The sequence below is a fragment of the Chiloscyllium plagiosum genome, unplaced genomic scaffold (assembly GCF_037043375.1).
Source record: "Chiloscyllium plagiosum isolate Xiang-an unplaced genomic scaffold, Cpla_swu_hap1 HiC_scaffold_18, whole genome shotgun sequence".
Classification (NCBI taxonomy): domain Eukaryota; kingdom Metazoa; phylum Chordata; class Chondrichthyes; order Orectolobiformes; family Hemiscylliidae; genus Chiloscyllium; species Chiloscyllium plagiosum.
In genome coordinates this window covers 66,258,910-66,281,220 of record NW_028270156.1, presented here as the reverse complement: position 1 = coordinate 66,281,220, position 22,311 = coordinate 66,258,910, and the positions used below count along the sequence as shown (strand labels likewise).

Below are 22,311 nucleotides of genomic sequence, written 5' to 3'. Positions count from 1 at the left end.
AATTTCAGTAACTACTTGAGGCTTGTCTCAGTTGACTTTCGACAGGGTCGAGTAATCACAAGGAGAAGTTTTATTGCTGTTTTAAAAAGCTAAGTGTTTTGTGCTGATGACACTTTTTTCTGTCTTTGTCAATTCCACCAGTTTATGTTTGGAATTATAGGGGAAATTTATTCTCTTGTCCCTTATGCGCCATCAGATGTTGTGCTCTAAGGAAGCACGGAATACTGTCGACACAGAATTCTATGGGAGCATGGAATTAGCCCAGGAACTTTCAAATAAGTTTGACATATCACAACACAGTCCAATGTCTTGACAAGAACAAAAGTGAATCAAGGTTTCCTAACTTAACTTGGCTGTGCTGTTAAAACAGACAGTTTCTTCCTGTGTCTGACTGAATCTCCTCTCTCAGCAGCAGTATGTATTAATATGAGAGGTACACTCTTTGTTTTGTGAGTGAGCAGCAACAAGCTTTCTTGTACATAGCTAAGTCCAACAGACCTAGGCTCCAGTTCCACATGAACTGACATCACTGTGACAGCGCTTTTTCATGAGCTCAGTTGGTATACTTGGGAGTAAAGGCATGATTTCCCTTTGCTTTACACCTCCCCTCTCCCCAACATTTTTGTCCCCTTTTCTTTGTCCATAATGTTTAATAATGCACATTTAACTTTTCTGTCTGTGCTCCCTGACCCCCACACAAATTCACTTCTGATCAAGGTTTCAATTTCCATGAAAGCAGATTTTCCAGGATTTTTTCATCTGGAGTGGGATCTCTCGGAAACTCCCCTGCAATTCCCTGATTGGCTAATGTAATAGAAGGTTAGATGATTGCAGGATATGCAAAGTCTGTTCTCTCCCTAATAGTTCTGATCAGATCTGAGAGTTTGTTCTGGCCAGATATTGGGACCTTAATTTCTGCACCTTACACCACCATTTTATTTCTTCTTCAAAACAGTAAACTCACGGAATAGTTAATCTCTTGCACTAGTGAGGACTTGTTTTTCCAAGATAGTCTTCTGCAAACTTAAGACAATAAATCCTGAGAGTTTATTTTTACCAGGTAGGATCATCACTTGTAGACTGGAGCAGAATGTTTCCCTCAGCTAATAATTCACAGTGACCTTCAAGCTTCAAATATCTTAGTAAGTGAGACACTTTCTCCCATCAGAAAATGTCTTTGATATTCAATTGTGAAAGAACTTCTGGTTGTCTCTGCACAGGACTTGTGGAATTATTTAAGTTTTCATTTTTTTTCCTGTTTTCCTTTAAGGGCTTGTCAGTGGACTGTTAACCACTCTGCTTGTTGATGACACAGTTGAGTTCATTGTATTCCTTTAGCTTCATTGTTTATTCCATCTTCTGCTAGTTGATGGCTGAAGTTGGAGTATAGACCTTGGGGAACTTTTATTTTCTTTCATTCCTTTTTCACCTGAGGCGTGATAGTGCTATTTGACTACTCCCAGCTGAGCTTGCTGTTCAGCAGTCTTTTGTTTTAGGCCAGTAGATTTCTCCAATTCTTCCTTCCATTTAACGTGGTCAAGTTCGATTTCATACTTGAGTCTAAGCTTTTCTCTGGTTCCAATCAGCTGTAGAAACTCTGCAGTTTGATCTTCCGTTTCTTTACTGAACAACCTCTTGAGTGCCTCCATGGCTTCTTCATGAGGCTAATTTGTAGGCTAAGTGGATATTGATGCATGTTTACGATCCCTGAACTTTCAATATTAGTGTGATCCAGTATGGATTTAAATGTCTCCGTAGATAGCTTTTCACCAATTATTCAATCCCCTCTTGGCGGGCTGTGTGCAAGGCTTGATGTTTTAACTGTATCATGTTCGTTTTGCTGGTTCTTTGCTAATTTTCCTGCATAGTTGAAAATTTCTTCACATAACTCTGGATATCTCAGCTTCTGTGGTCCCTGTAGAATTTCTTGAAGCTTCACTTACTTTCATTCATGGCTGATCTAGTACAAGGTTATTTGATTGATTCCCAGCAGTGATTCGACTATCGATGCTGGGTGGAACTTTTAACTGTGATTGCATTTGCTGCTGCTTCATCTCTGCGCAGTAAGTAGCCATCTTTCCTTTTCTTTTGATGAATATAAAGAATTAGTTAATGACTTTTGCCAGAAGAGACAACATGGGTTTTCAGGAACAATATTTCCTGGATCCGAAATTGCAAAAAGTTTTAAAGTTTTAGATGTGAGTAAATGAGTGATGTATGCTGGTTTCTTGTTTGAAACTTTATTGCTGGAACAGCACAGCAGGTCAGGCAGCATCCAGGGAACAGGAGATTCGACGTTTCGGGCACAGGCCCTTCTTCAGAGTGATTCCTGAAGAAGGGCCTGTGCCCGAAACGTCGAATCTCCTGTTCCCTGGATGCTGCCTGACCTGCTGTGCTGTTCCAGCAATAAAGTTTCAACTTTGATCTCCAGCATCTGCAGACCTCACTTTCTCCTCCATGCTGGTTTCTTACTCTGCAACTGTAATATTTTTTTAAAAAAAGCAAATTACTGTCTGGTACCTGAAGAAAGTGAGAGGAAGTGGCCAGGCAAGGATGGTGCTGGATGGAGGGCAATTCAAGCCACTTTTCCAGGAAGAAGCAGAGATTCCTGAGACCATCTTGATGGATTGCGTGTCCATGGTGAAGAGGAGGCAGCTGGATCCGGTGAACTGGAAATTCCAAATTGGACATAAAGCATCAGAAGAATTGTGGATTTAAGTGAGGAGGGACTGGACAAGGGGAGTAAAAATTGAGTCGAGATAAGAAGAAATAAGCTCCGTGGGCAGGAGCAGGCAGAAACAATGGGTCTGCCTGGGCAATCCTGTTTGTGGATTTGAGAGAGAAGGCTGTAGGGGGCCTTTGAGCTGGGAGCCAGGAGAGCATTGATTATCAAAACGGCGCATTATTGCTGAGCTGTGACAAGTGAATCTGGGACCTCATGCACATTTCCTCGATTGTCACTGAGCCATTCAGTAGAGGAAAAATGAATAAGAGTCAAGAGTGTGGTGCTGGAAAAGCACAGCAGGTCAGGCAGCATCCGATGAGCAGGAAAATCGACGTTTCGGGCAAAGGCCCTCCATCAGGAATGAGGCTGGGAGCCTAGGAGGTAGAGAGATAAATGGGAGGTGGGTAGAGCTGGGGGAAAGGTATCTGAGAGTGTAATAGGTGGATGGAGGTGGGGGTGATGGTGATAGGTTGGAGGGGAGCGTGGTGCAGATAGGTGGGAAGGAAGATGGACAGATGGGACCGGTCATGAGGATGGTGCTGAGCTGGAAGGTTGGAACTGAGGTAAGGTGGAGGGAGGGAAAATGAGGAAACTGGTGAAATCCACGTTGATGCCATGGAGTTGAAGGGTCACCAGGTGAAAGTTGAGGTCTTCTTCCTCCAAACATCGGGTGGTAAAAGAAGTGGCGATGGAAGAGGCCCAGGACCTGCATGCCCTCAGCAAAGTTGGAGGGGGAATTAAATTGTTCGGGCATGTGGCGGGGCGGGGGAGGGGTGGGGGGAGTTGGTTGGTGCGGGTGTCCCAGAGATTTTCCCTGAAGCGCTCTGCTAGGAGGTGTCCAGTCTCCCCAATGTAAAGGAGACCACATCGGGAGCAATGCATACAGTAAATGACATATGTGGAAGTGCTGGTAAACCTTTGGATGTGGAAGGCTCCTTTGGGGCCTTGGACGGAGGTGAGGGGGGGGGGAGGTGTGAGCTCAAGTTTTGCAATTCCTGTGGTGGCAGGGGAAGGTGCCAGGAGGGGAGGGTGGGTTTTTGGGGGGGCTGGGCCTGGAACATGAGGGCACTTGATATCATTATGGAGTCCTGGGAAAGGCTTGCAGCTGACTGCACAAAATGGAGAAGCACCTTGAACCGATGCCTCAAAATAGGGGACACGAAGGAAGGGGTGCAGCTGTTCCAGCAGATCAACGACCACATATAGATGTGACCTCTGTGATGGGGACTGTCACTCCAGCATTGGTCTCTTCACTCACAAGCAACGTTGCTTCAGGGAAGCAGAAAGCCAGAACAACGGGGATGCAACCCATGGTCAGCCATGACCGAAAGGGGCCTCACCAAGAGAATCATTGTTCTGATTTCTTTGCTGTTGGTGGCTTTTTGAACACTGAGAATCTCAATCTCCAGGCTGCGGTCTTTTTGATAGCTTATGTTCCCACAATTTTCTGAACTTAAATATTAAGAGGAACCAGTCATTTTTCACTTTATTCTACTTTCAACCCAAAAAGAATTCACGCAAAAAGAATAGAAATAAAGTTGTTCCCTGTAATTCTTTTATTTCTAAAAGGTGGCACTGATTTTGTGTTTAAAAATTGCACCATTTTCTCCAAGAAAACTTTTTTTTTTGCTGCTAGACATGATGCAATAATAGAGCTTTCAATCCTTGATAGTTCAAATTGTATCTTAGGCTTTCAGTAAGAGGTCCGGGAGGGAGGTTCCTGTGAGCCTGTGGTTTTGAAGCACTCAGCCTGTGAGCTGAGTGAGGTGGATGACTTGGTGATGTTTGGATTTGCTGGAACAACATCTCTCCATTACAATAAAATAAATGCATGTTTCCATTCAGTGGGGTAAAGAGCTCCATCCCTGTTCAGAGTTTTGGGATCTGCATAGGGCAGCCCTGTTTATTCCTACTGAATGAGAATGATCAACTGATGTAGGGCTTATGCCCAAAACGTCAATATTCCTACTCCTTGGAAGCTGCCTGACCTGCTGTGCTTTTCCAGCACCACACTCTCAACTGATCTCCAGCATCTGCAGTCCTCATTTTCTCCTAAATGGTGAGACCTTGTAAAGTTTCCCATCACTAGGTCTGAATCCCATTTGATTTCTGGCCTAGCGAATTCTTCATTTAAGGGCAAAGCTAATTGAATGAATGCCTTGCAGTCTTAATGGTTTCCATTTTGTTATATCATGCTATTGGACCTTTTCTTAAGAGACGAGATTGAGAACAGGCTAGGCTGGTGCCCATTGGAGTTTAGAAAGTTGAGATATGGGCTTGTCGTCGTAAATGGAGAAAGAAAATTTTAATGTCTCTGCGTATATCTCGAATGACTGTTTTTAAAATTTATTTGATAGCCTCAGAAAAAATAGCTGCTCGAATCATGTGACATAACTTAGCAGTAGCCTTCCAGAAGCTTCTCAGAAGCAGCATCAGGCTGACAATGTACCTCCTTGTGAGACTGGAATGCTAAGCTGTTGTGTTCTTAACCACTACAGAGATGATTGTTTCGAAGGAAAAACCCCTGCACAATAAAATTGCATTTTGAACCAATCCTATAAGATATGGTAACGAGCTTCCACTTAACCTATAGAATGGGCGATGGGCATTTGTTTAGCTGCAATGCCAGCTTTTGTCTTGACAGTAACTGTTTGATCAAGCCCCACATCTAAGCCATCTTGATCACGTGACTTGCTCCGAGTAAAGAATCCAACCACCTTTTCAATCAAAAGTGAGAACAGAAGTTACTGGAAAAGCTCACCAGGTTTGGCAGCATCTGTGGACAGAAATCAGAGTTAACGTTTTGGGTCCAGTGACTCTTCAGAACATCACATTTTTGATTAGTTCTGACAAAGAGTCACTGAACTGAAAATTTTAACTCTGATTTCTTCCTGCAGATGATCCCAGACCTGTCGAGTTTCTCCAGCGGTTTCAGTTTTTGATTCAGATCTCCAGCGTCTGCAGCTCTTTGTTTTATTTTTGATCTTACAATTTAGCAAGGAGGGTACAAGTGCTGCTTCCTGCAAAATCTAATAATGCTGAAACCCGTAAAAAAGCTTCTGGCCTGGAAAAATCCGCAGATCATCAGTAATTGAGCTCTGCAAGTAGAATTGTCTTTCATCGAAATAGTGAATCATAAGTTACATTTTAGACAAAACAATTCCTCTAAGACCAAAAGAGAAAATGCTGGAAAATCTCAGCAGGTCTGGCAGCATCTGTAAGGAGAGAAAAGAGCTGACGTTTCGAGTCTAACTGACCCTTTGTCAAAGCTTTTTGTCAGTTAGATTCGAAACGTCAGCTCTTTTCTCTCCTTACAGATGCTGCCAGACCTGCTGAGATTTTCCAGCATTTTCTCTTTTGGTTTCAGATTCCAGCATCCACAGTAATTTGCTTTTAATTCCCCTAAGACTTTTGAAGAAATTTAAAATCTTTACGACTTCCAAACCTTCATATATGCTTGCAAGTGTTTCTCAGTTATTGTGGTGTTGTCTTTACAAAGTCAGAGTCCACCAACAAAGGGAGTAAGGCAATATGTCCCCACTACTTTAAGAAGGGGGAAAATTAAATCACAATCTGTTTTTAGAGATGGTTGGTGAGAATAGGTGTGGCACGGTGGCTCAGTGGTTAGATTAGATTAGATTACTTACAGTGTGGAAACAGGCCCTTCGGCCCAACAAGTCCACACCGCCCCGCCGAAGCGCAACCCACCCATACCCCTACCTTTACCCCTTACCTAACACTACGGGCAATTTAGCATGGCCAATTCACCTGACCCTGCACATCTTTGGACTGTGGGAGGAAACCGGAGCACCCGGAGGAAACCCACGCAGACACGGGGAGAACGTGCAAACTCCACACAGTCAGTCGCCTGAGGCGGGAACTGAACCCGGGTCTCTGGCGCTGTGAGGCAGCAGTGCTAACCACTGTGCCACCGTGCCGCCCAGTACCAGGGACCTGGGTTCAGTTCCCGCCTCAGGTGGCTTTCTGTGTGGAATTTGCACGTTCTCCCCGTGTCTGCGTGGGTTTCCTCCAGGTGCTCCGGTTTCCTCCCACAATCCAAAAATGTGCAGGTTAGGTCAATGCGCCGGCATCTAATCTCTCTACAGTCAGCCCTGCCTCAGCTGAGAGCCACACTTTCAGAAGACCCCTCCTTTACTACATCCTCAGGAGAAGTCATACTCTCATCAAACAATATTTCAACACTGTCTCAAACATCAAAAACTGTAAGTACAACAAGCTTTTATCTACTCACCTCCATAACCAGCGCTCTTCAAACATTCCAGAAGATTCCCCCGGACTCTGGAACTGCTCAGGTGCCATTAGTCATGCGGCTGGTTCTGCCCCCATCATGGCGGCTTCCACAGCCACTTACGCCCCTCACAATTCCTCATGCACCACACGTGACATCACTTCTGCCCCTCACATCATCGCTGATGTCACATGCTCAGTAACTTCCGACCCCCTACTGCCGTGTTTGCCACCACTTCCGGCCCCACCAACGCCACTCACCTGCATTCTGCTGACGCCCCCCACAGAACCCACTGTCACCATCTCCGCCCCCCCCCCCAGTACCCTGAGGGAAACACCATCCCTGCTCATGACTCCACCCCCATTCTCCCCACCACCATACCCACTCCAGTTACAGGCTCCGCCCCCACTCCCAGCTCCACACCCACACCGGGTCCCAGCTCCCAGCCCTGCCGAGTTTTCACCATCCCTCCAGACCTCCCCCTCACTGAGGACGAAAGATCAGTCCTCAGAAAAGGGCTCACCTTCAACCCCTCCTCCCACGCATCAATGAATTTAATACACGCCGTGACATCAAACAGTTCTTCCGCCGCCTCTGCCTCCGAGCTTACTTTTAGAATCAGGCCTCCCGCCCACCTTCCGAGGACCCCTTCGCCCACCTCCAACACACTCTATCCACCTGGACGCTGTTTGCTGGCCTATTACCCGTCAACGACCTCTTCATTTCCAACTGCCGCCGGCACATTAACCGCCTCAACCTGTCTACCCCCCCCTCCCCCACTCCCACCTCTCACCCTCACAATGCGCAGCCCTCCACTCCCTCTGCTTCAATCCTGACCTCACTATCAAGTCATCGGATCGAGGGGGTGCAATGGTAGTTTGGCGCACTGACCTCTACACCGCTGAAGCCAGATGCCAACTCGAGGACACCTCCTCCTACCGCCCCCTTGACCATGACCCCACCCCCATCACCAAACCATCATCTCCCAGACCATACGGAACCTCATCACCTCAGGAGATCTCCCACCCACAGCTTCCAACCTCATTGTCCGGGAACCCCGCACTGCCCGGTTCTACCTCTTTCCCAAGATCCACAAGCCTGACCACCCTGACCGACCCATTGTTTCAGCATGCTCCTGCCCCACTGAACTCATCTCTACCTAACTCGACACTGTCCTATCCCCCCTAGTCCAGGAACTCCCCACATACATTTGAGACACCACATGCCCTCCACCTCCTCCAAGACTTCCGTTTCCCTGGCCCCCAATGCCTCATCTTCATTATGGATATCCAATCCCTCTACACCTCCATCCACCGTGACCAGGGCCTCCAAGCTCTCCATTTCTTCCTCTCCCAACGACTCCAACAGTACCCTTCCACCGACACTCTCATTCGTTTGGCTGAACTGGTCTTCACCCTCAACAATTTCTCCTTCGAATCCTCCCACTTCCTCCAGACCAAAGGGGTAGCCATGGGCATCCGTATGGGCCCCAGCTATGCCTGTCTCTTTGTTGGCTACGTAGAGCAGTTGATCTTCCGTAATTACACCGGCACCACTCCCCACCTCTTCCTCCGCTACATTGATGACTGCATTGGCGCCACCTCATGCTCCCACGAGGAGGTTGAACAATTCATCAACTTCACCAACACATTCCACCCGACCTTAAATTTACCTGGACCATCTCTGACACCTCCCTCCCCTTCCTGGACTTCTCCATCTCCATTAATGACGACCGACTTGACACCGACATTTTTACAAACCCACCGACTCCCACAGCTACCTGGGTTACACCTCTTCCCACCCTATCTCCTGCAAAAATGCCATCCCGTATTCCCAATTCCTCCGCCTCCACCGTATCTGCTCCCAGGAGGACCAGTTACACCACAGAACGTAGCAGATGGCCTCCTTCTTTAGAGACCGCAATTTCCCTTCCCACGTGGTTAAAGATGCCCTCCAACGCATCTTGTCCACATCCCGCACCTCCGCCCTCAGACCTCACTCCTCTAACCGTAACAAGGACAGAACGCCCCTGGTGCTCACCTTCCACCCTCCCAACCTTCTCATAAACCAAATCATCCGACGACATTTCCGCCACCTCCAAACAGACCCCACCACCAGGGATATATTTCCCTCCCCACCGCTTTCCGCCTTCCGCAAAGACCGTTCCCTCTGTGACTACCTGGTCAGGTCCACGCCCCCAACAACCCACTCTCCCGTCCTGGCACCTTCCCCTGCCACCGCAGGAATTGCAAAACCTGCGACCACACCTCCCCCCTCACCCCCATCCAAGGCCCTAAAGGAGCCTTTCATGTCCATGAAAGCTTTTCCTGCACATCCACTAATATCATTTATTGTATCCGTTGCTCCCGATGCGGTCTCCTCTATATTGGGAAGACTGGACGCCTCCTAGCAGAGCGCTTTAGGGAACATCTCTGGGACACCCGCATCAATCACCCACACCGCCCTGTGGCCCAACATTTCAACTCCCCCTCCCACTCTGCCGAGGGCATGAAGGTCCTGGGCCTCCTTCACCACCGCTCCCTCACCACCCGACGCCTGGAGGAAGAATGCCGCATCTTCTGCCTCAGAACACGTCAACCCCAGGGCATCAATGTGGACTTCACCAGTTTCTTCATTTCCCCTTTCCCCACCTCACCCCAGCTCCAAACTTCCAGCTCAGCACTGTCCCCATAACTTATCCTACCTGCCTATCTTCCTTTCCACATATCCACTCCACTCTCCTCTCTGACCTATCACCTTCATGCATACCCCCATTCACCTATTGTACTGTTTGCTACCTTCCCCCACTCTCCTCCCTGACCTATCACCTCCATCCCCACCCCCTTGTACTCTGTTATTTTCTCCCCACCCTCACCCTCCTCTCATCTATCTCTCCACCCTTCAGGCACTCTGCCTGTATTCCTGATGTAGGCCTTTTGCCTGAAACGTCGAGTCTCCTGATCCTCGGATGCTGCCTGAACTGCTGTGCTTTTCCAGCACCACTCTACTCTAGAATCTGGTTTCCAGCATCTGCAGTCCTTGTTTTTACCATGCTAAATTGCCCATCGTATTAGGTGCATTGGTCAGGGGTAAATATAAGGTAGGGGAATGGGTGGGTTACTCTTCGGAGGGTCGGTGTGGACTTGTTGGGCCAAAAGGCCTGTTTCCATAATGTAGGGAATCAAATCTAATCTAATAGGGAAATGGTATCTAAAAACTTACAATATCTTTATAACTTTATTATGACATGAGATCCTGAGGGTACTTGACAGGATGGATGGTGAAAAGATGTTTCCCCTTGAGAGGAGCTGAGAACTAGGAGAAACAGTTTGAAAATAAGGAGTCACCAATTTAATACGGAACTGAGGAGAAATCTCTTCCCTAGGGGAAGTGATTGAATGCTTTTTAGGTAGCGATAGATTCCTTACTTAACAAGGAATCAAAGGCTGTCGGGGGTAGACAGAATGTGGAGTTATGACCATGATCAGATCAAACATTATTTTATTGATTGACAGAGCAGGATTGAGGTGTGAAATGACTATCTCCTGCTCCTAATTTATACGTTCATGTGGTTTTGAATTAAGTTCTTATGGAATGATTGAATTTGCTTTAGGTGTTGGTTGACAGTGCCAACTTGTTACTGGCCCAGTAACAGTGTCAACCTATTACTGTGCGACTTTCTAACCCAGTAACAATGTCAACCAATTACTGTCTGACTTACCAACCCTGAAGCAGTATCAACCTATTACTGTTTGACTGAGTGCAACCTTGTAACAGGACCAATCTATTTGTGTGTGACTGGCTGACTGACCTCATAGCAGTGCCAACCTATTATTGTGTGACTTACTGAATCTGCAACTGTTCAGAAATGTCCAGTTCTTGACAAAAATTAGCGCACTGTCACACAAACTTTTTGCTCAGCCAGTACGCAATTCATCTCCAAGCACTGTATGATTGACGAGTGGAGATACCTGTTAGGAGCAATTGTCAATCCAGTTTTGCATGTCAGAGTGTATGTGTTTGAGAGATTCAAAGCCTGGTGTTATGCAACCCAAGTCTGGAGGAGGACTTTACCTGCTGCAGGTGCATGTTGGGAAATAATAATGTAAAATAGAATGGGCTAGACTTTGTGAGGAGCAAGCTTCCAATTTCCCAATGTACCCATTTCTGTTTGGTGAAGCTTTCTTCTGTAAGTCCCATTCATAAAAATGTCCCTACTATTTTCTGTAATGCAGGATCAGAATTATTCATATGAAGTATCAATTACTTATGTCATCCTCCAGGATCACAGGCCAGCTCCAGGCTGGTTTCTGTATTCAGTTTGATAAATATATAACTTGTGAAGAGGAGGGATTGGAACCTGACACTACACAGTGCCTATCATGGCTAAATGGTAATACAATCACGTTGGAGTCAGAGTTCAAGTACTGCTCAAAAGACTTGAGAGCGAGACTTCGGCTGACACAACTGGCACTGTTGATCTGCTAGGTGAACGTGAGGATTGCAGATGCTGGGGATCAGAGGCATGATTAGAGTGGTGCTGGAAAAGCGCAGCAGGTCAGGCAGCATCCGAGGAGCAGGAAAATCATTCCTGCTCATTCCTGATGAAGGGCTTTGCCTGAAACGTCGATTCTCCTGCTCCTCGGATGCTGCCTGACCTGCTGTGCTTTTCCAGCACCACTCTAATCTTGACTGTTGATCTGCTGTCCTTCAGGTAAGATGTCACTTAAACCGAGGCCTGCGCTACCTTCAGAAGCGTAGTGAAGTTCTCCAGATTATCCTAGCTATATTTAACCTTGAGGGAAAAAGTGAGGACTGCAGATGCTAGAGATCAGAGGCATGATTAGAGTGGTGCTGGAAAAGTACAGCAGGTCAGGCAGCATCCGAGGAGCAGGAAAATCATTCCTGCTCATTCCTGATGAAGGGCTTTGCCCGAAACGTCGATTCTCCTGCTCCTTGGATGCTGCCTGACCTGCTGCGCTTTTCCAGCAACACATTTTCAGCTCTACATTTAACCTACGTCTGACATCTCCCCTAAACCTTCCTCCAATCACCTTAAAATGATGCACCCTCGTGATGGCCATTTTCACCCTGGGCAAAATGTCCCTGGCTATCCACTTTATTTATGCCTCTCTTCGTCTAGTATACCTCTATCAAATCACCTCTCATCCTCTGTACTCCAATGAGAAAAGCCCTACCTCCATCAACCTTACTTCAGAAGACATGCCTTCCAGTCCAGGCAGCGTCCTGGTAAATCTCCTCTACACATTCTCTGAAGCTTCCATATCCCCTGGTTGCCTATAATGAGACGACCAGAACCGATCACAGTCTTTCAAGTGTGGTCTAACCAGGGCTCTATAGAGCTGCAGCTTAACCTTGCGGTTCTTAAACTCACTCCCACTGCTAATGAAAGCCAACACACTGTATTGCCTTCTTAATAACTCTTAAACCCGGGTGGCAATTCTGAAGGATCTATGGACGTGGACCTCAAGATCCCTCTATTCTTCCACACTGCCAAGAATCTTGCCTTTAACCCAGTATACTACATTCAAATTCAACCTTCCAAAGTGAATTACTTCACACTTTCCCAGGTTGAACTCCATCTACCACTTATCAGCCCAATTCTACATCCTGTCAATGTCCCATTGCAACGTACAACAGCCCTCCACACTGTCCACCACTCCACCAACCTTTATGTCATCGCCAAATTTACTAACCCACTCTTCCACTTCCTCATTCAAGTCATTTATAAGAATCACAAAAAAACAGAGGTCACAGAACTGATCTCTGCTGAACACCACTGGTCACCTGGATCCAAACTGAATACTTTCCATCTACCACCACCCTCTATTTTCTCTGGGCCAGCCAATTCTGTATCCAGACAGCCAGATTTCCCTGAATCTTGTGCCTCCTTATTTTCTGAATGAGCCTACCATGGGGAACCTTATCAAATGCCATGCTAAAAGCCATGTACACCACATCCACTGCTATCCACTGTTTTGTCACATCCTTAAATAATTCAGTAAGATTTGTGAGGCATGACCTGCCCCTCCTAAAGCCATGCTGACTAGCTCCAGTCAGGTGAAGGTTTCTCAAGTAATCCTCAATCCTGTCTCTCAAAATCCTCTCCAATAATTTGCCCACCACTGATAGAAGACTGATTGGCCTCTAGTTCCCAGGATTATTCCTATTCCCTTTCTTCAACAAGGGAATAAATTTGCTGCTCTCCAATCATCTGGCAGTACTCCAGTGGATGGAGAAGGATGATGCCACATTCCACACGAGTATGTGACCTTCTCTGAATAACTTTCTGACTGGCACTCACCATTTTAAATTATTGCAGCTCTCCTTATGTTTGTGGCATTTCCAGTGACAAGAATCATATCTACACAGGTGGGCTTGTAACTAGTCCGGCTTGAATTTCAAAGGGCCAAGCATCCCTATCCAAAAGGGCTGCAATCTGCCTTTTATCAGTGGGGATATTAAGATGTGGGTCACCATTTGTTAAGCCTCCTTTTCCGTAAAGGAGTGAAGTACATGATTTAATTCTGCTGTTCCGCCTGTATCTGATTGATGGCCGCTTTACTCGGAGAACTTTACAAGTAGAAAGTGCTCTTTCCAAATGTAGTTTTTCTGGGTTATTGTTATTTCAATATGCATGGATTCATGAGATGATATCAGGCACACCGCAACAAAAGCATTTCATCCATCAACCTCTTGTTCAATTTATTGACTTTGCTCTATGCTTCCACATCTGACATCCAACGTTTACCAAATACTGTGTGTGCTTATCATGCCAGCTTGGGGGGATAGTGTTGTCAGATCAACAGATTGAGGTAAAATGGGGTATTTTTACAGTCCGCCTTGACCTGATTGTTGCAGTTTAATAGGAATCTGCAGGGAACCATCTTTTCATTGTGTTGGAAAGTGAGTTAAGCCATTGCTTTCTAAGCAGGAGTTATAGTTGGATAAAGGCCATTCCAGCCAGAATAGAAGAGGCTGAAAATCAAATCAGTTTCCCCATGACTGTCTATAAATCTCAGGCATCCCTTCCATGTCAGGATTTTTGCCTGTTCTTCTTCAGGACTCCTCGTTCTTACTGTTCCACGATTTGGCCAATTATTCAGAGACTCTGCTCCATTGTGTTTTTAAATTCCTGTGCATGTGACTGTAATGGCTACGCAAATGTCACTGTCTCTTCAGACAGTAAATGCTGATCTCGATTGATGTTTGTAGGGATGCTATTGAATCATTCATCATGGCAATCGCGCTGTCTAACTTTCCATTGATTTTAATTTTGCCTTGTACAGCTGTCTTGACTGGAAACAATTTGCTCACTCTATCTTGGGTATTTGCAAGGTTTTCAACCTATGGAGCACTATTTTTTGGGAAGAATATTTCTGCGTCCACGTGTGCAATCCCAGCACTTTGAAGGGAGATTGCAGTTCAGATGTAGAATGGTGAAGCAAACAAAGTAATTTCTACTTACCTTCACATCAGTCTTTAAGTGCTGGGATGTGTATGGTTTGCCATACACACACATCTCTGGTTGGCAGGGGAGGATGGAGAGGTGAACTTTTATTCATTTGTACCATAAATTGATCTGACCCAATCTGGAGTATTGTTTTGACCTCTGAACGCTGCACTTCAGGAAGAATTAAACTGGTCTTGACAGAGTGCAAGTTCATCAGAATGATGAAGGGCCTCAGAGTTTTGGGGTGCATTGAGCGTGGTTTGTAGATTGAGAAATGACTTGTTTAATCTGATGAAAGGATTTGGCATGGTCGATAAAGAGAAACTGTTTCCTCTGGTGGGCGGCATAGTGGCTCAGTGGTTAGCAGTGCTGCCGCACAGCACCAGGGACCCAGCTTCAATTCCAGCCTTAGGTAACCATGTGTGGAGTTTGCACATTCTTCCCATGTCTGCATGGCTTTCCTCTCAAGGTCTAAAGTTGTGCATATTAGGTGATTGGCCATACTAAATTGCCCTACAGTGTCTAGGCATATTCAGGCTATGGAGATTGGCCATAGTAAATGCCAAGGAAATGGAGGTAGGGGGTGAGTCTGGGTGGGGTGCTCTTTGGAGGGTTGGTACAGATCCGATGGCTAAACAGCCTCTTTCCACACTGCTGGGATTCTATGAAATCAAGAACAAAGGGGCATAAAATGAACATTCAAGCTGAGCCATACTTAAGAAAAATCTTTAGAGGTTGTAGAAATTTGAAGCACTCTCCAAAGTACTCTGCTGGGTCAGTTGAAGCTTTCAAGATTGGGATAGTTATTTTCTCATGGCTTAAGGAGATGTGTAAGGAGGTGCTGAAATGGAGTTGAGGTGGGCTTTTTTCATAATTTAATGGGATGATGGAGCAGGCCCAAGTGGCTGAATTTCTATTCCTACATGAGCAATATATTCTGTGGCCTACATTAGCGAAATTTTGTATTTACTTTGTACAACAATCTGACACAGATTACTGCATACTCTGAAAACAGGTTTAAATTTATAGACATTCATAATGGCTTTGGTCTGAGCCAATTTGGAAAAATCTACAATGTTGTGATTGTTAAAGTTAAACTACTCATTCTACAGGTATTGAGTACTCTTCAAAAATTCACTTTAACCCCCAACGAATCTGTCAAAGAAAAAGACCCTGTCCACCTTTAATCATGTCCGTGTGTGATGTATTATGTGCTAAAGGACCTTGAATATAGCATCTAAGCTACATACCTCTTAATGTTCGTACACAGCAAGTGCAATTAAGTGTAATAACAACACTGTACTCATGCTTATTCTCATACAGATGTATTTTTGTTCTTTGACTTTTCAGAGCTGAAAAGCCTGCCACATCCTGTACAGGTAAGCATGACAAACTTTTATTGCTTTCTGTGATTCTTTTATCCACCTTTACACAAGACATACAAAATATTGTTAATCATTTTAAATGTCCTGTGCCATTACTGTTATGCTAACAGTGTTTTTTGCAGTAGTCATGTTACCACTGTCCCTTTCCCCATATTGCTGCCAATACTAGTGTGTGCCTCATCTAATGGCAGCAATCCCAATCCATTCTTCACCAAGCTATGCCACTAGCACAGGAATATTGCTTCACTTGATGCATCTGTAAAACCGGAACGTCACAGACATTTGAATATCATTTCCTTTTGTATTGTATCAGTAACAGTGGGAATATCAATTTCCCTGCCATGTCCATGATCCTGATGTAGCACAAACTCTGCAGCATTATATTCGTGAATCACTCACTCTATTGTGTCAGTGTGGTAGGGTGTAATTTATTGCATGGTGCCTGTGATTGAAATTTATGCCATCATGTCAGCAACACTGGACGATCAATTACCCTGCATTGGGAGAAACACTGGAATGTCACCAACACTGGAGTGTTTCTTAGCCAGCACTGTCATCAACTGGAGTTCTGTTTTGTTCAATCACAGAATGTGCCTATCACTGGAAAGACTGGTATTTATTAATCGTTCTTAATTTGACTTGAGATACAATTGGACATAGTTTACAATCTTAGAGTTGCATTTAAACCAGATTGGATATAGTTGACAAATTGCCTTCTCCAAAAGAGATTTGTGAACCAGATGTAATTTTGAAATTAAAAGATCTAATTAAACATGGTAACCATTTCTGAATCAGGGTCACTTGAATTCAAATTCCTTGACTCCTGCTGGGGAATTTGAGCTCGTATCTGTCGATCATTAATCCAAGCTTCTGGAATACTGACTCAATAACGTTCATTACTTTTCTACCATATCCCTGTTCTGTGCCAACACTGACACTAGTGTAGACCTTACCCTGTTGTATACTGAAATGTCATTAATCCCAGAATATCATTCAGTCTGCTATATTGTATACAGTAGACTATCTATTCCCCTTCTCGTCTCTCTAACGCAATTACGATAATGCTGTTTTTTTTTGGTATTGGTGTTCCCACCGTAATGGGTGTAATTTGTTATGCTGTGTCAGTGATTTGTTATATAACTTATCCTGCTACATCAGTAACACTGAAGAATCTGTGGCCATGCTCTGTCTGTGAAGCTATTCATTCACTTGCTATGGGAACAGATCACTTATGCAGTTTGAAGCGCAAGTACAGTACTGCTATTGTGTAAGTAACACTAACAGTGTATTATGCTAGATAAGAGAACTTAATGAAGTATTAAAAGGGGGAGGTGCCTGTGGAAACCACTGAGTCATACACCAGTAATTTCTTTACTGCCTTGGTAGAACTGTTGGTTCTAGGTATCTTAAGCTGATTTTGACAACTATGTATATTCCAAGCACTAATTCACTTGTAGTTGCATTAAAATATGCAACACAATTGTTCTTAGAAAAGAGATGTCCTCCCAAAGCTTTCTAACTTGCACTCATCAGGATAAACACAAGAATGTCAAATTTCACACTAATGCCACAACTTGCAATGTAGGAGAAAAGAGTATTGATTGGCTGGCACTGACTCTAGTTGAATTGTTGTCATGGAGAAAGCAACAGGAAACTTGCAGTTGCCTAAGGTTTCAGGCGTTTGAGGAAAGAAGCAAGGTTTGAACATGTTCCTTTTGTTGGCTCTATGCACCAATGTTGCTTTTAGCATACACAAGTAAACCATGTGACAAGCACAATTGTTGATTGGAATTGATTGTTAGTGTGGCTGCTAGCACATTGAAAATTGTTCAGCAAGAGCTGCCCTTTCATAGAATGGCATCTAACTGTGAACATCTTGTTTTGAGTTTTGCAGGTTGAGTAGGCCCTGTATCTAGGAGAAAGTGAGGTGTGCAGATGCTGGAGATCAGAGTTGAGAGTGCGGCGCTGGAAAAGCACAGCAGGTCAGGGGGGCATCCGAGGAGCAGGGGAATTGACATTTTGGGTGTAAGCCCTTCATCAGGAAACCGAAACATCGATTCCCCTGCTCCTCAGATGCTGCCTGACCTGCTGTGCTTTTCCAGCACCACACACTCTACTCTAGGCTCTGTACTGGAGAAAGTGAGGGCTGCAGATGCTGGAGATCAGAGCTGAAAATGTGTTGCTGGAAAAGCGCAGAAGGTCAGGCAGCATCCAAGGAACAGGAGAATCGACGTTTCGGGCATAAGCCCTTCTTCAGGCCTGAAGAAGGGCTTATGCCTGAAACGTCGATTCTCCTGTTCCTTGGATGCTGCCTGACCTGCTGCGCTTTTCCAGCAACACATTTTCAGCTCTAGGCTCTGTACTGTCAATTACAGACAATCAAAAGAACATGTTGTTTGATTATATTTGTTTTCTGTGCATTTCACTCCAAAGTTTCATCTGTTCGACATTTGTGGCATCTTTCATAACATGGAGGAAAAATAGGGCAGTGAGTAAAAGGATCAGTTCAGGTTAGCACAAGTCACCGTGAAACGGTTAAAGATACATGCTCACTGCTGTGAAAGAAAGGCATTCCCTTACATCTCAAGATATTCATAATGAATATCACATCTTTGGCTCAGGCGTTCAGTTCTTAACCAGCATCTGAAGTCGATTTCTTTCAGCAGCGCATTCTCATTGCTGTCAGAATTAAGCTAATCACCAAAGAGATATTTCAATTTCTGATTGTCAACTCTCAGAATTGGGAATGGAATTTTCAGCAAATATCAAGGTCCTCTCTCAAATACCTGAAAAACCCTGCTAAGAATTGATATTCCTTACTCTAAAGATTCATCAATTTCAATCGTAAATATATTCAATAATTGAGCATCAGAACCCTGTGAGATAGATAATTCCAAAGATGCACCATTGTTTGCAAAAAGACATTTCTATTCATCTCAGTCCTTTGTGATAAAAAGTTGTTCTACCTTTTGCATTCAAAGTGAATATCCCCATTCTTCCTGATAGTATGTTCCATCTGTTATCTGAGTCTCCACTTACATAAACTCTTTATATCTCTTTCTAGTCTATTTGTATGAGCAGAGAGACCTCTGTGTCCAGGTGTATAGATCCTTGAAAGTTGCCACCCAGGTTGATAGGGTTGTTAAGAAGGCAATACGGTGTGTTAGCTTTTATTGGTAGAGGGATTGATTTTCAGTATCATGAGATCATGCTGCAGCTGTACAAAGCTCTGGTGTGGCTGCACTTGGAGTATTACGTACAGTTCTGGTCGCCGCATTATAGGAAGGATGTGGAAGCTTTGGAAAGGGTTCAGAGGAGATTTAGATTAGATTAGATTACTTACAGTGTGGAAACAGGCCCTTCGGCCCAACAAGTCCACACCGACCCGCCGAAGCGCAACCCACCCATACCCCTACCTTTACCCGTTTAACCTAACACTACGGGCAATTTAGCATGGCCAATTCACCTGACCCGCACATCTTTTGGACTGTGGGAGGAAACCGGAGCACCCGGAGGAAACCCACGCAGACACGGGGAGAATGTGCAAACTCCACACAGTCAGTCGCCTGAGTCGGGAATTGAACCCGGGTCTACAGGCGCTGTGAGGCAGCAGTGCTAACCACTGGGCCACCGTGCCGCCCACTATACTGGGATGTTGCCTGGTATGGAGGGAAGGTCTTACAAGAAAAGGCTGAAGGACTTGAGGCTGTTTTTGTTAGAGAGAGGAAGGTTGAGAGGTGACTTAATTGAGAGAAATCAGATAAACGGCAGGTTAGATAGGTTGGACAATGAAAGCCTTAATCCTCTGATGGCTAGCGTGAGGGGACATAACTTTAAATTGAAGGGTGATAAATATAGGACAGATGTCAGAAGTAGTTTCTTTACTCTGAGAGTCTCAGGGGCATGGAACGCACTGTCTCCAACAGTCGTAGACTTGTCAGCTTTACAGTCATGTAAATGGTCGTTGGGAAGGCAAGTGGACAAGAATGGAATAGTGTAGGTTAGATGGGCTTCAGATTGGTTCCACAGGTCAACGCAACGTTGAAGGCTGAAGGGCCTGTACTGCGCTGTAATGTTCTATGTTATATGTATTTTCCTTACAATTTATATTCTCACCTACTTTTGCGTCAACAGCAAACTTAGGTATGATGCTCTTGGTGTCTCTATCTCAGTCATCAATATAGATTGTAACTGGCTGATCCATGTAGCACTGTATTTATTACAGCCAGTTAATTAGAAAATACCCCATTTATCCCAACTGTCTGCTTTTTCCTTAAATAATCTTCCATTCATGCTAATATATTGCCACCAACCCCATGAAGCCTTATGCTGCATATTAGCTTCTTGTGTGGCACCTTACAAAACAACTTTTTGAAGTGTAAGTGTGTTTACTGGTTCCCCTTTATCTACTCTACCAGCTACCACCTCAAAAAATGCAATATTTGTCAATCACAATTTCCCTTTGTACCTGCATGTTGACTCTGTCTAATTATATTATGATTTTTCTGTTATTGTTAAGAGTTTCTTAATGATAGACTCTAGCACTTACCCAGCCTAAACTGGTCTATAATTTTCTGTTTTTACCCTCCTTTCTTTGTTGTACAATTGCAAACTTCCAATCCTCAGAATGTACAAATTTATAGAAAATTTTGGAAAACCATATCGCGTGCATAGTTTTCAGAAATCTGGAATGTAGATCTTAAAATCCCAGGGGTTTTACCTCCCTTCGTCCCTTAAGTAAAAAATTAAAGAAATTTACTTTTTTTGCTTACTTTAATTGAACACATTTTATTTATTCATTCAAAGGATGTGGACATTATTGCCCAGGCCAGCATTTATTGTCCATTCTAGTTGCCCTGCAAAAGGTGCTGATGAGCTGCCTTCTTGAACCACTGCAGTGCTAGTGGGGTGGGGATACCCATAGTGTTGTGAGGAAGGGAGTTCCCGAATTTTGATGTGGCAGTATAGTTCCAAGTCAGATTGTACTCCTATGCATACGCTTCTCTTTTCCTTCTCGGTAGTAGGTCACAGTAGTTGAAGGTGTTGTCTCAGCAGCCTTGGTGCACTATTGCATCTTGTGGATAGTGCACACTGCTGTTACTGTGGTGGGGAAAATGAATGGTAAAGGCGCTGGATAGGTTGCCAATCAATTGACTGTTTTGTCCTGGATAATGTTAAGCTTCTTGGGTGTTGTTGGGGCTGCACCTATCCAAGCAAGTGGATAGTATTCCATCACAATCTTGATTTGTGCCTTGTGATGGTGGATAGGGTTTGTAAAGTAGGTGAATTACTACTGCAGAATTTCTAGCCTCTAACCTGCACTTTTAATCACAATATTTATATTGTTGATCCATTTCAGTTTCTGATGATCCTTAGCATGTTGCTAGTAGGGACTTCTTAGATTGTTGGCGATGGTTATTGCCTGACGTTTGTGTGATGCAAGTCTTACTTGTCACTTGTCAGTCCAAGCCTAAGTATACCCTAGAATTTACTCCATGTAGGAATAGATTCCTTCAGTATCCGAGGAGTTGCAAATGATGCTAAAGATTATGCAACCATTAGCAAACACCCCCACCTCATGATAGAGGGAAGGTCATTGATGAAACAATTGAAGAAGGACACTATCCTGAGGAACTCCTATAGAGATGTCCTGAGCTGAGATGACAAGCACAAGCCTCTATGCCAGGCATGACTGCACCAGCAGAGAGATTCCCCTGAATCCCATCCACTCCAGTCTTGCTAGGGTTCTTTGATGGCACATTTAGTTAAATGTGGCCTTGATGTTAAGGGCAGTCACTCTAACCTCCGCTCTTTTTGTTCATGTTTCAACTTCAGTACTGCACTGAAGTGTTAGCCTTGATGTGGTGCTCACGTCCTGGAGTGGAACTTGAACTCACAGCATTTTCATTCAGAACCAAGACTACGCACTGTACCAAAAGCAAGTAATAAATGTATGCCTGTGAGCCGCATCATATTATCGGAGCACCAGTGTGCTGCTGTGTTTGAATTCTCTTTGTAAATTAGTATATTAAAAAGTGAATTTAAAGAAGTGACTAAAACAGGTGCTTCAAATGTAACTTTCTGCATCAGTTCAATCCCACAATCTCCTGACTGGGTCTTATTGCTTTGCTCAGACCTATCAGTCTGTCAGCTCCCATCACACACATGGGCATGGCAGGATTGTCAGACATCAGTAGTTACAGGCAGTGAGCGATTTGTCAGCCTCTAGCAGGATTTTGACAGGTTCTGGACAAGCGTAGCTCAGTTGAATGATTGCCAAGTGCATCAGCGATTGACAGTATAATTAGCGTTCTTTCTTCTTAGCCTGCACCTAATTGTGCAGGAGCTTGAGCAAAGTAATCAATTCCAGGTAACTCTGGCAAGAACAGAAGTGCACTGAACCCTGTGATACAGTTTGAGGGAGGGAGGGAACTATGTGATATTTCTTAAGGCAAAACTGTGAAACTTGAATGATGAA

General features: G+C 44.6%; 1 protein-coding gene across 8 annotated transcripts in view; it reads left to right on the top strand.

Annotated features, from left to right (window-relative positions):
- dgkza (diacylglycerol kinase, zeta a) overlaps positions 1–22,311 on the top strand; it is a 553,752-nt gene that overhangs the window by 462,688 nt on the left and 68,753 nt on the right. For all 8 annotated transcript variants that reach the window (XM_087996765.1, XM_087996764.1, XM_087996762.1 and 5 more), the window contains one exon: positions 15,799–15,827. In XM_087996765.1, coding sequence (XP_087852891.1) covers positions 15,799–15,827 — 29 coding nt within the window. The remainder of the gene's footprint in view (positions 1–15,798; positions 15,828–22,311) is intronic.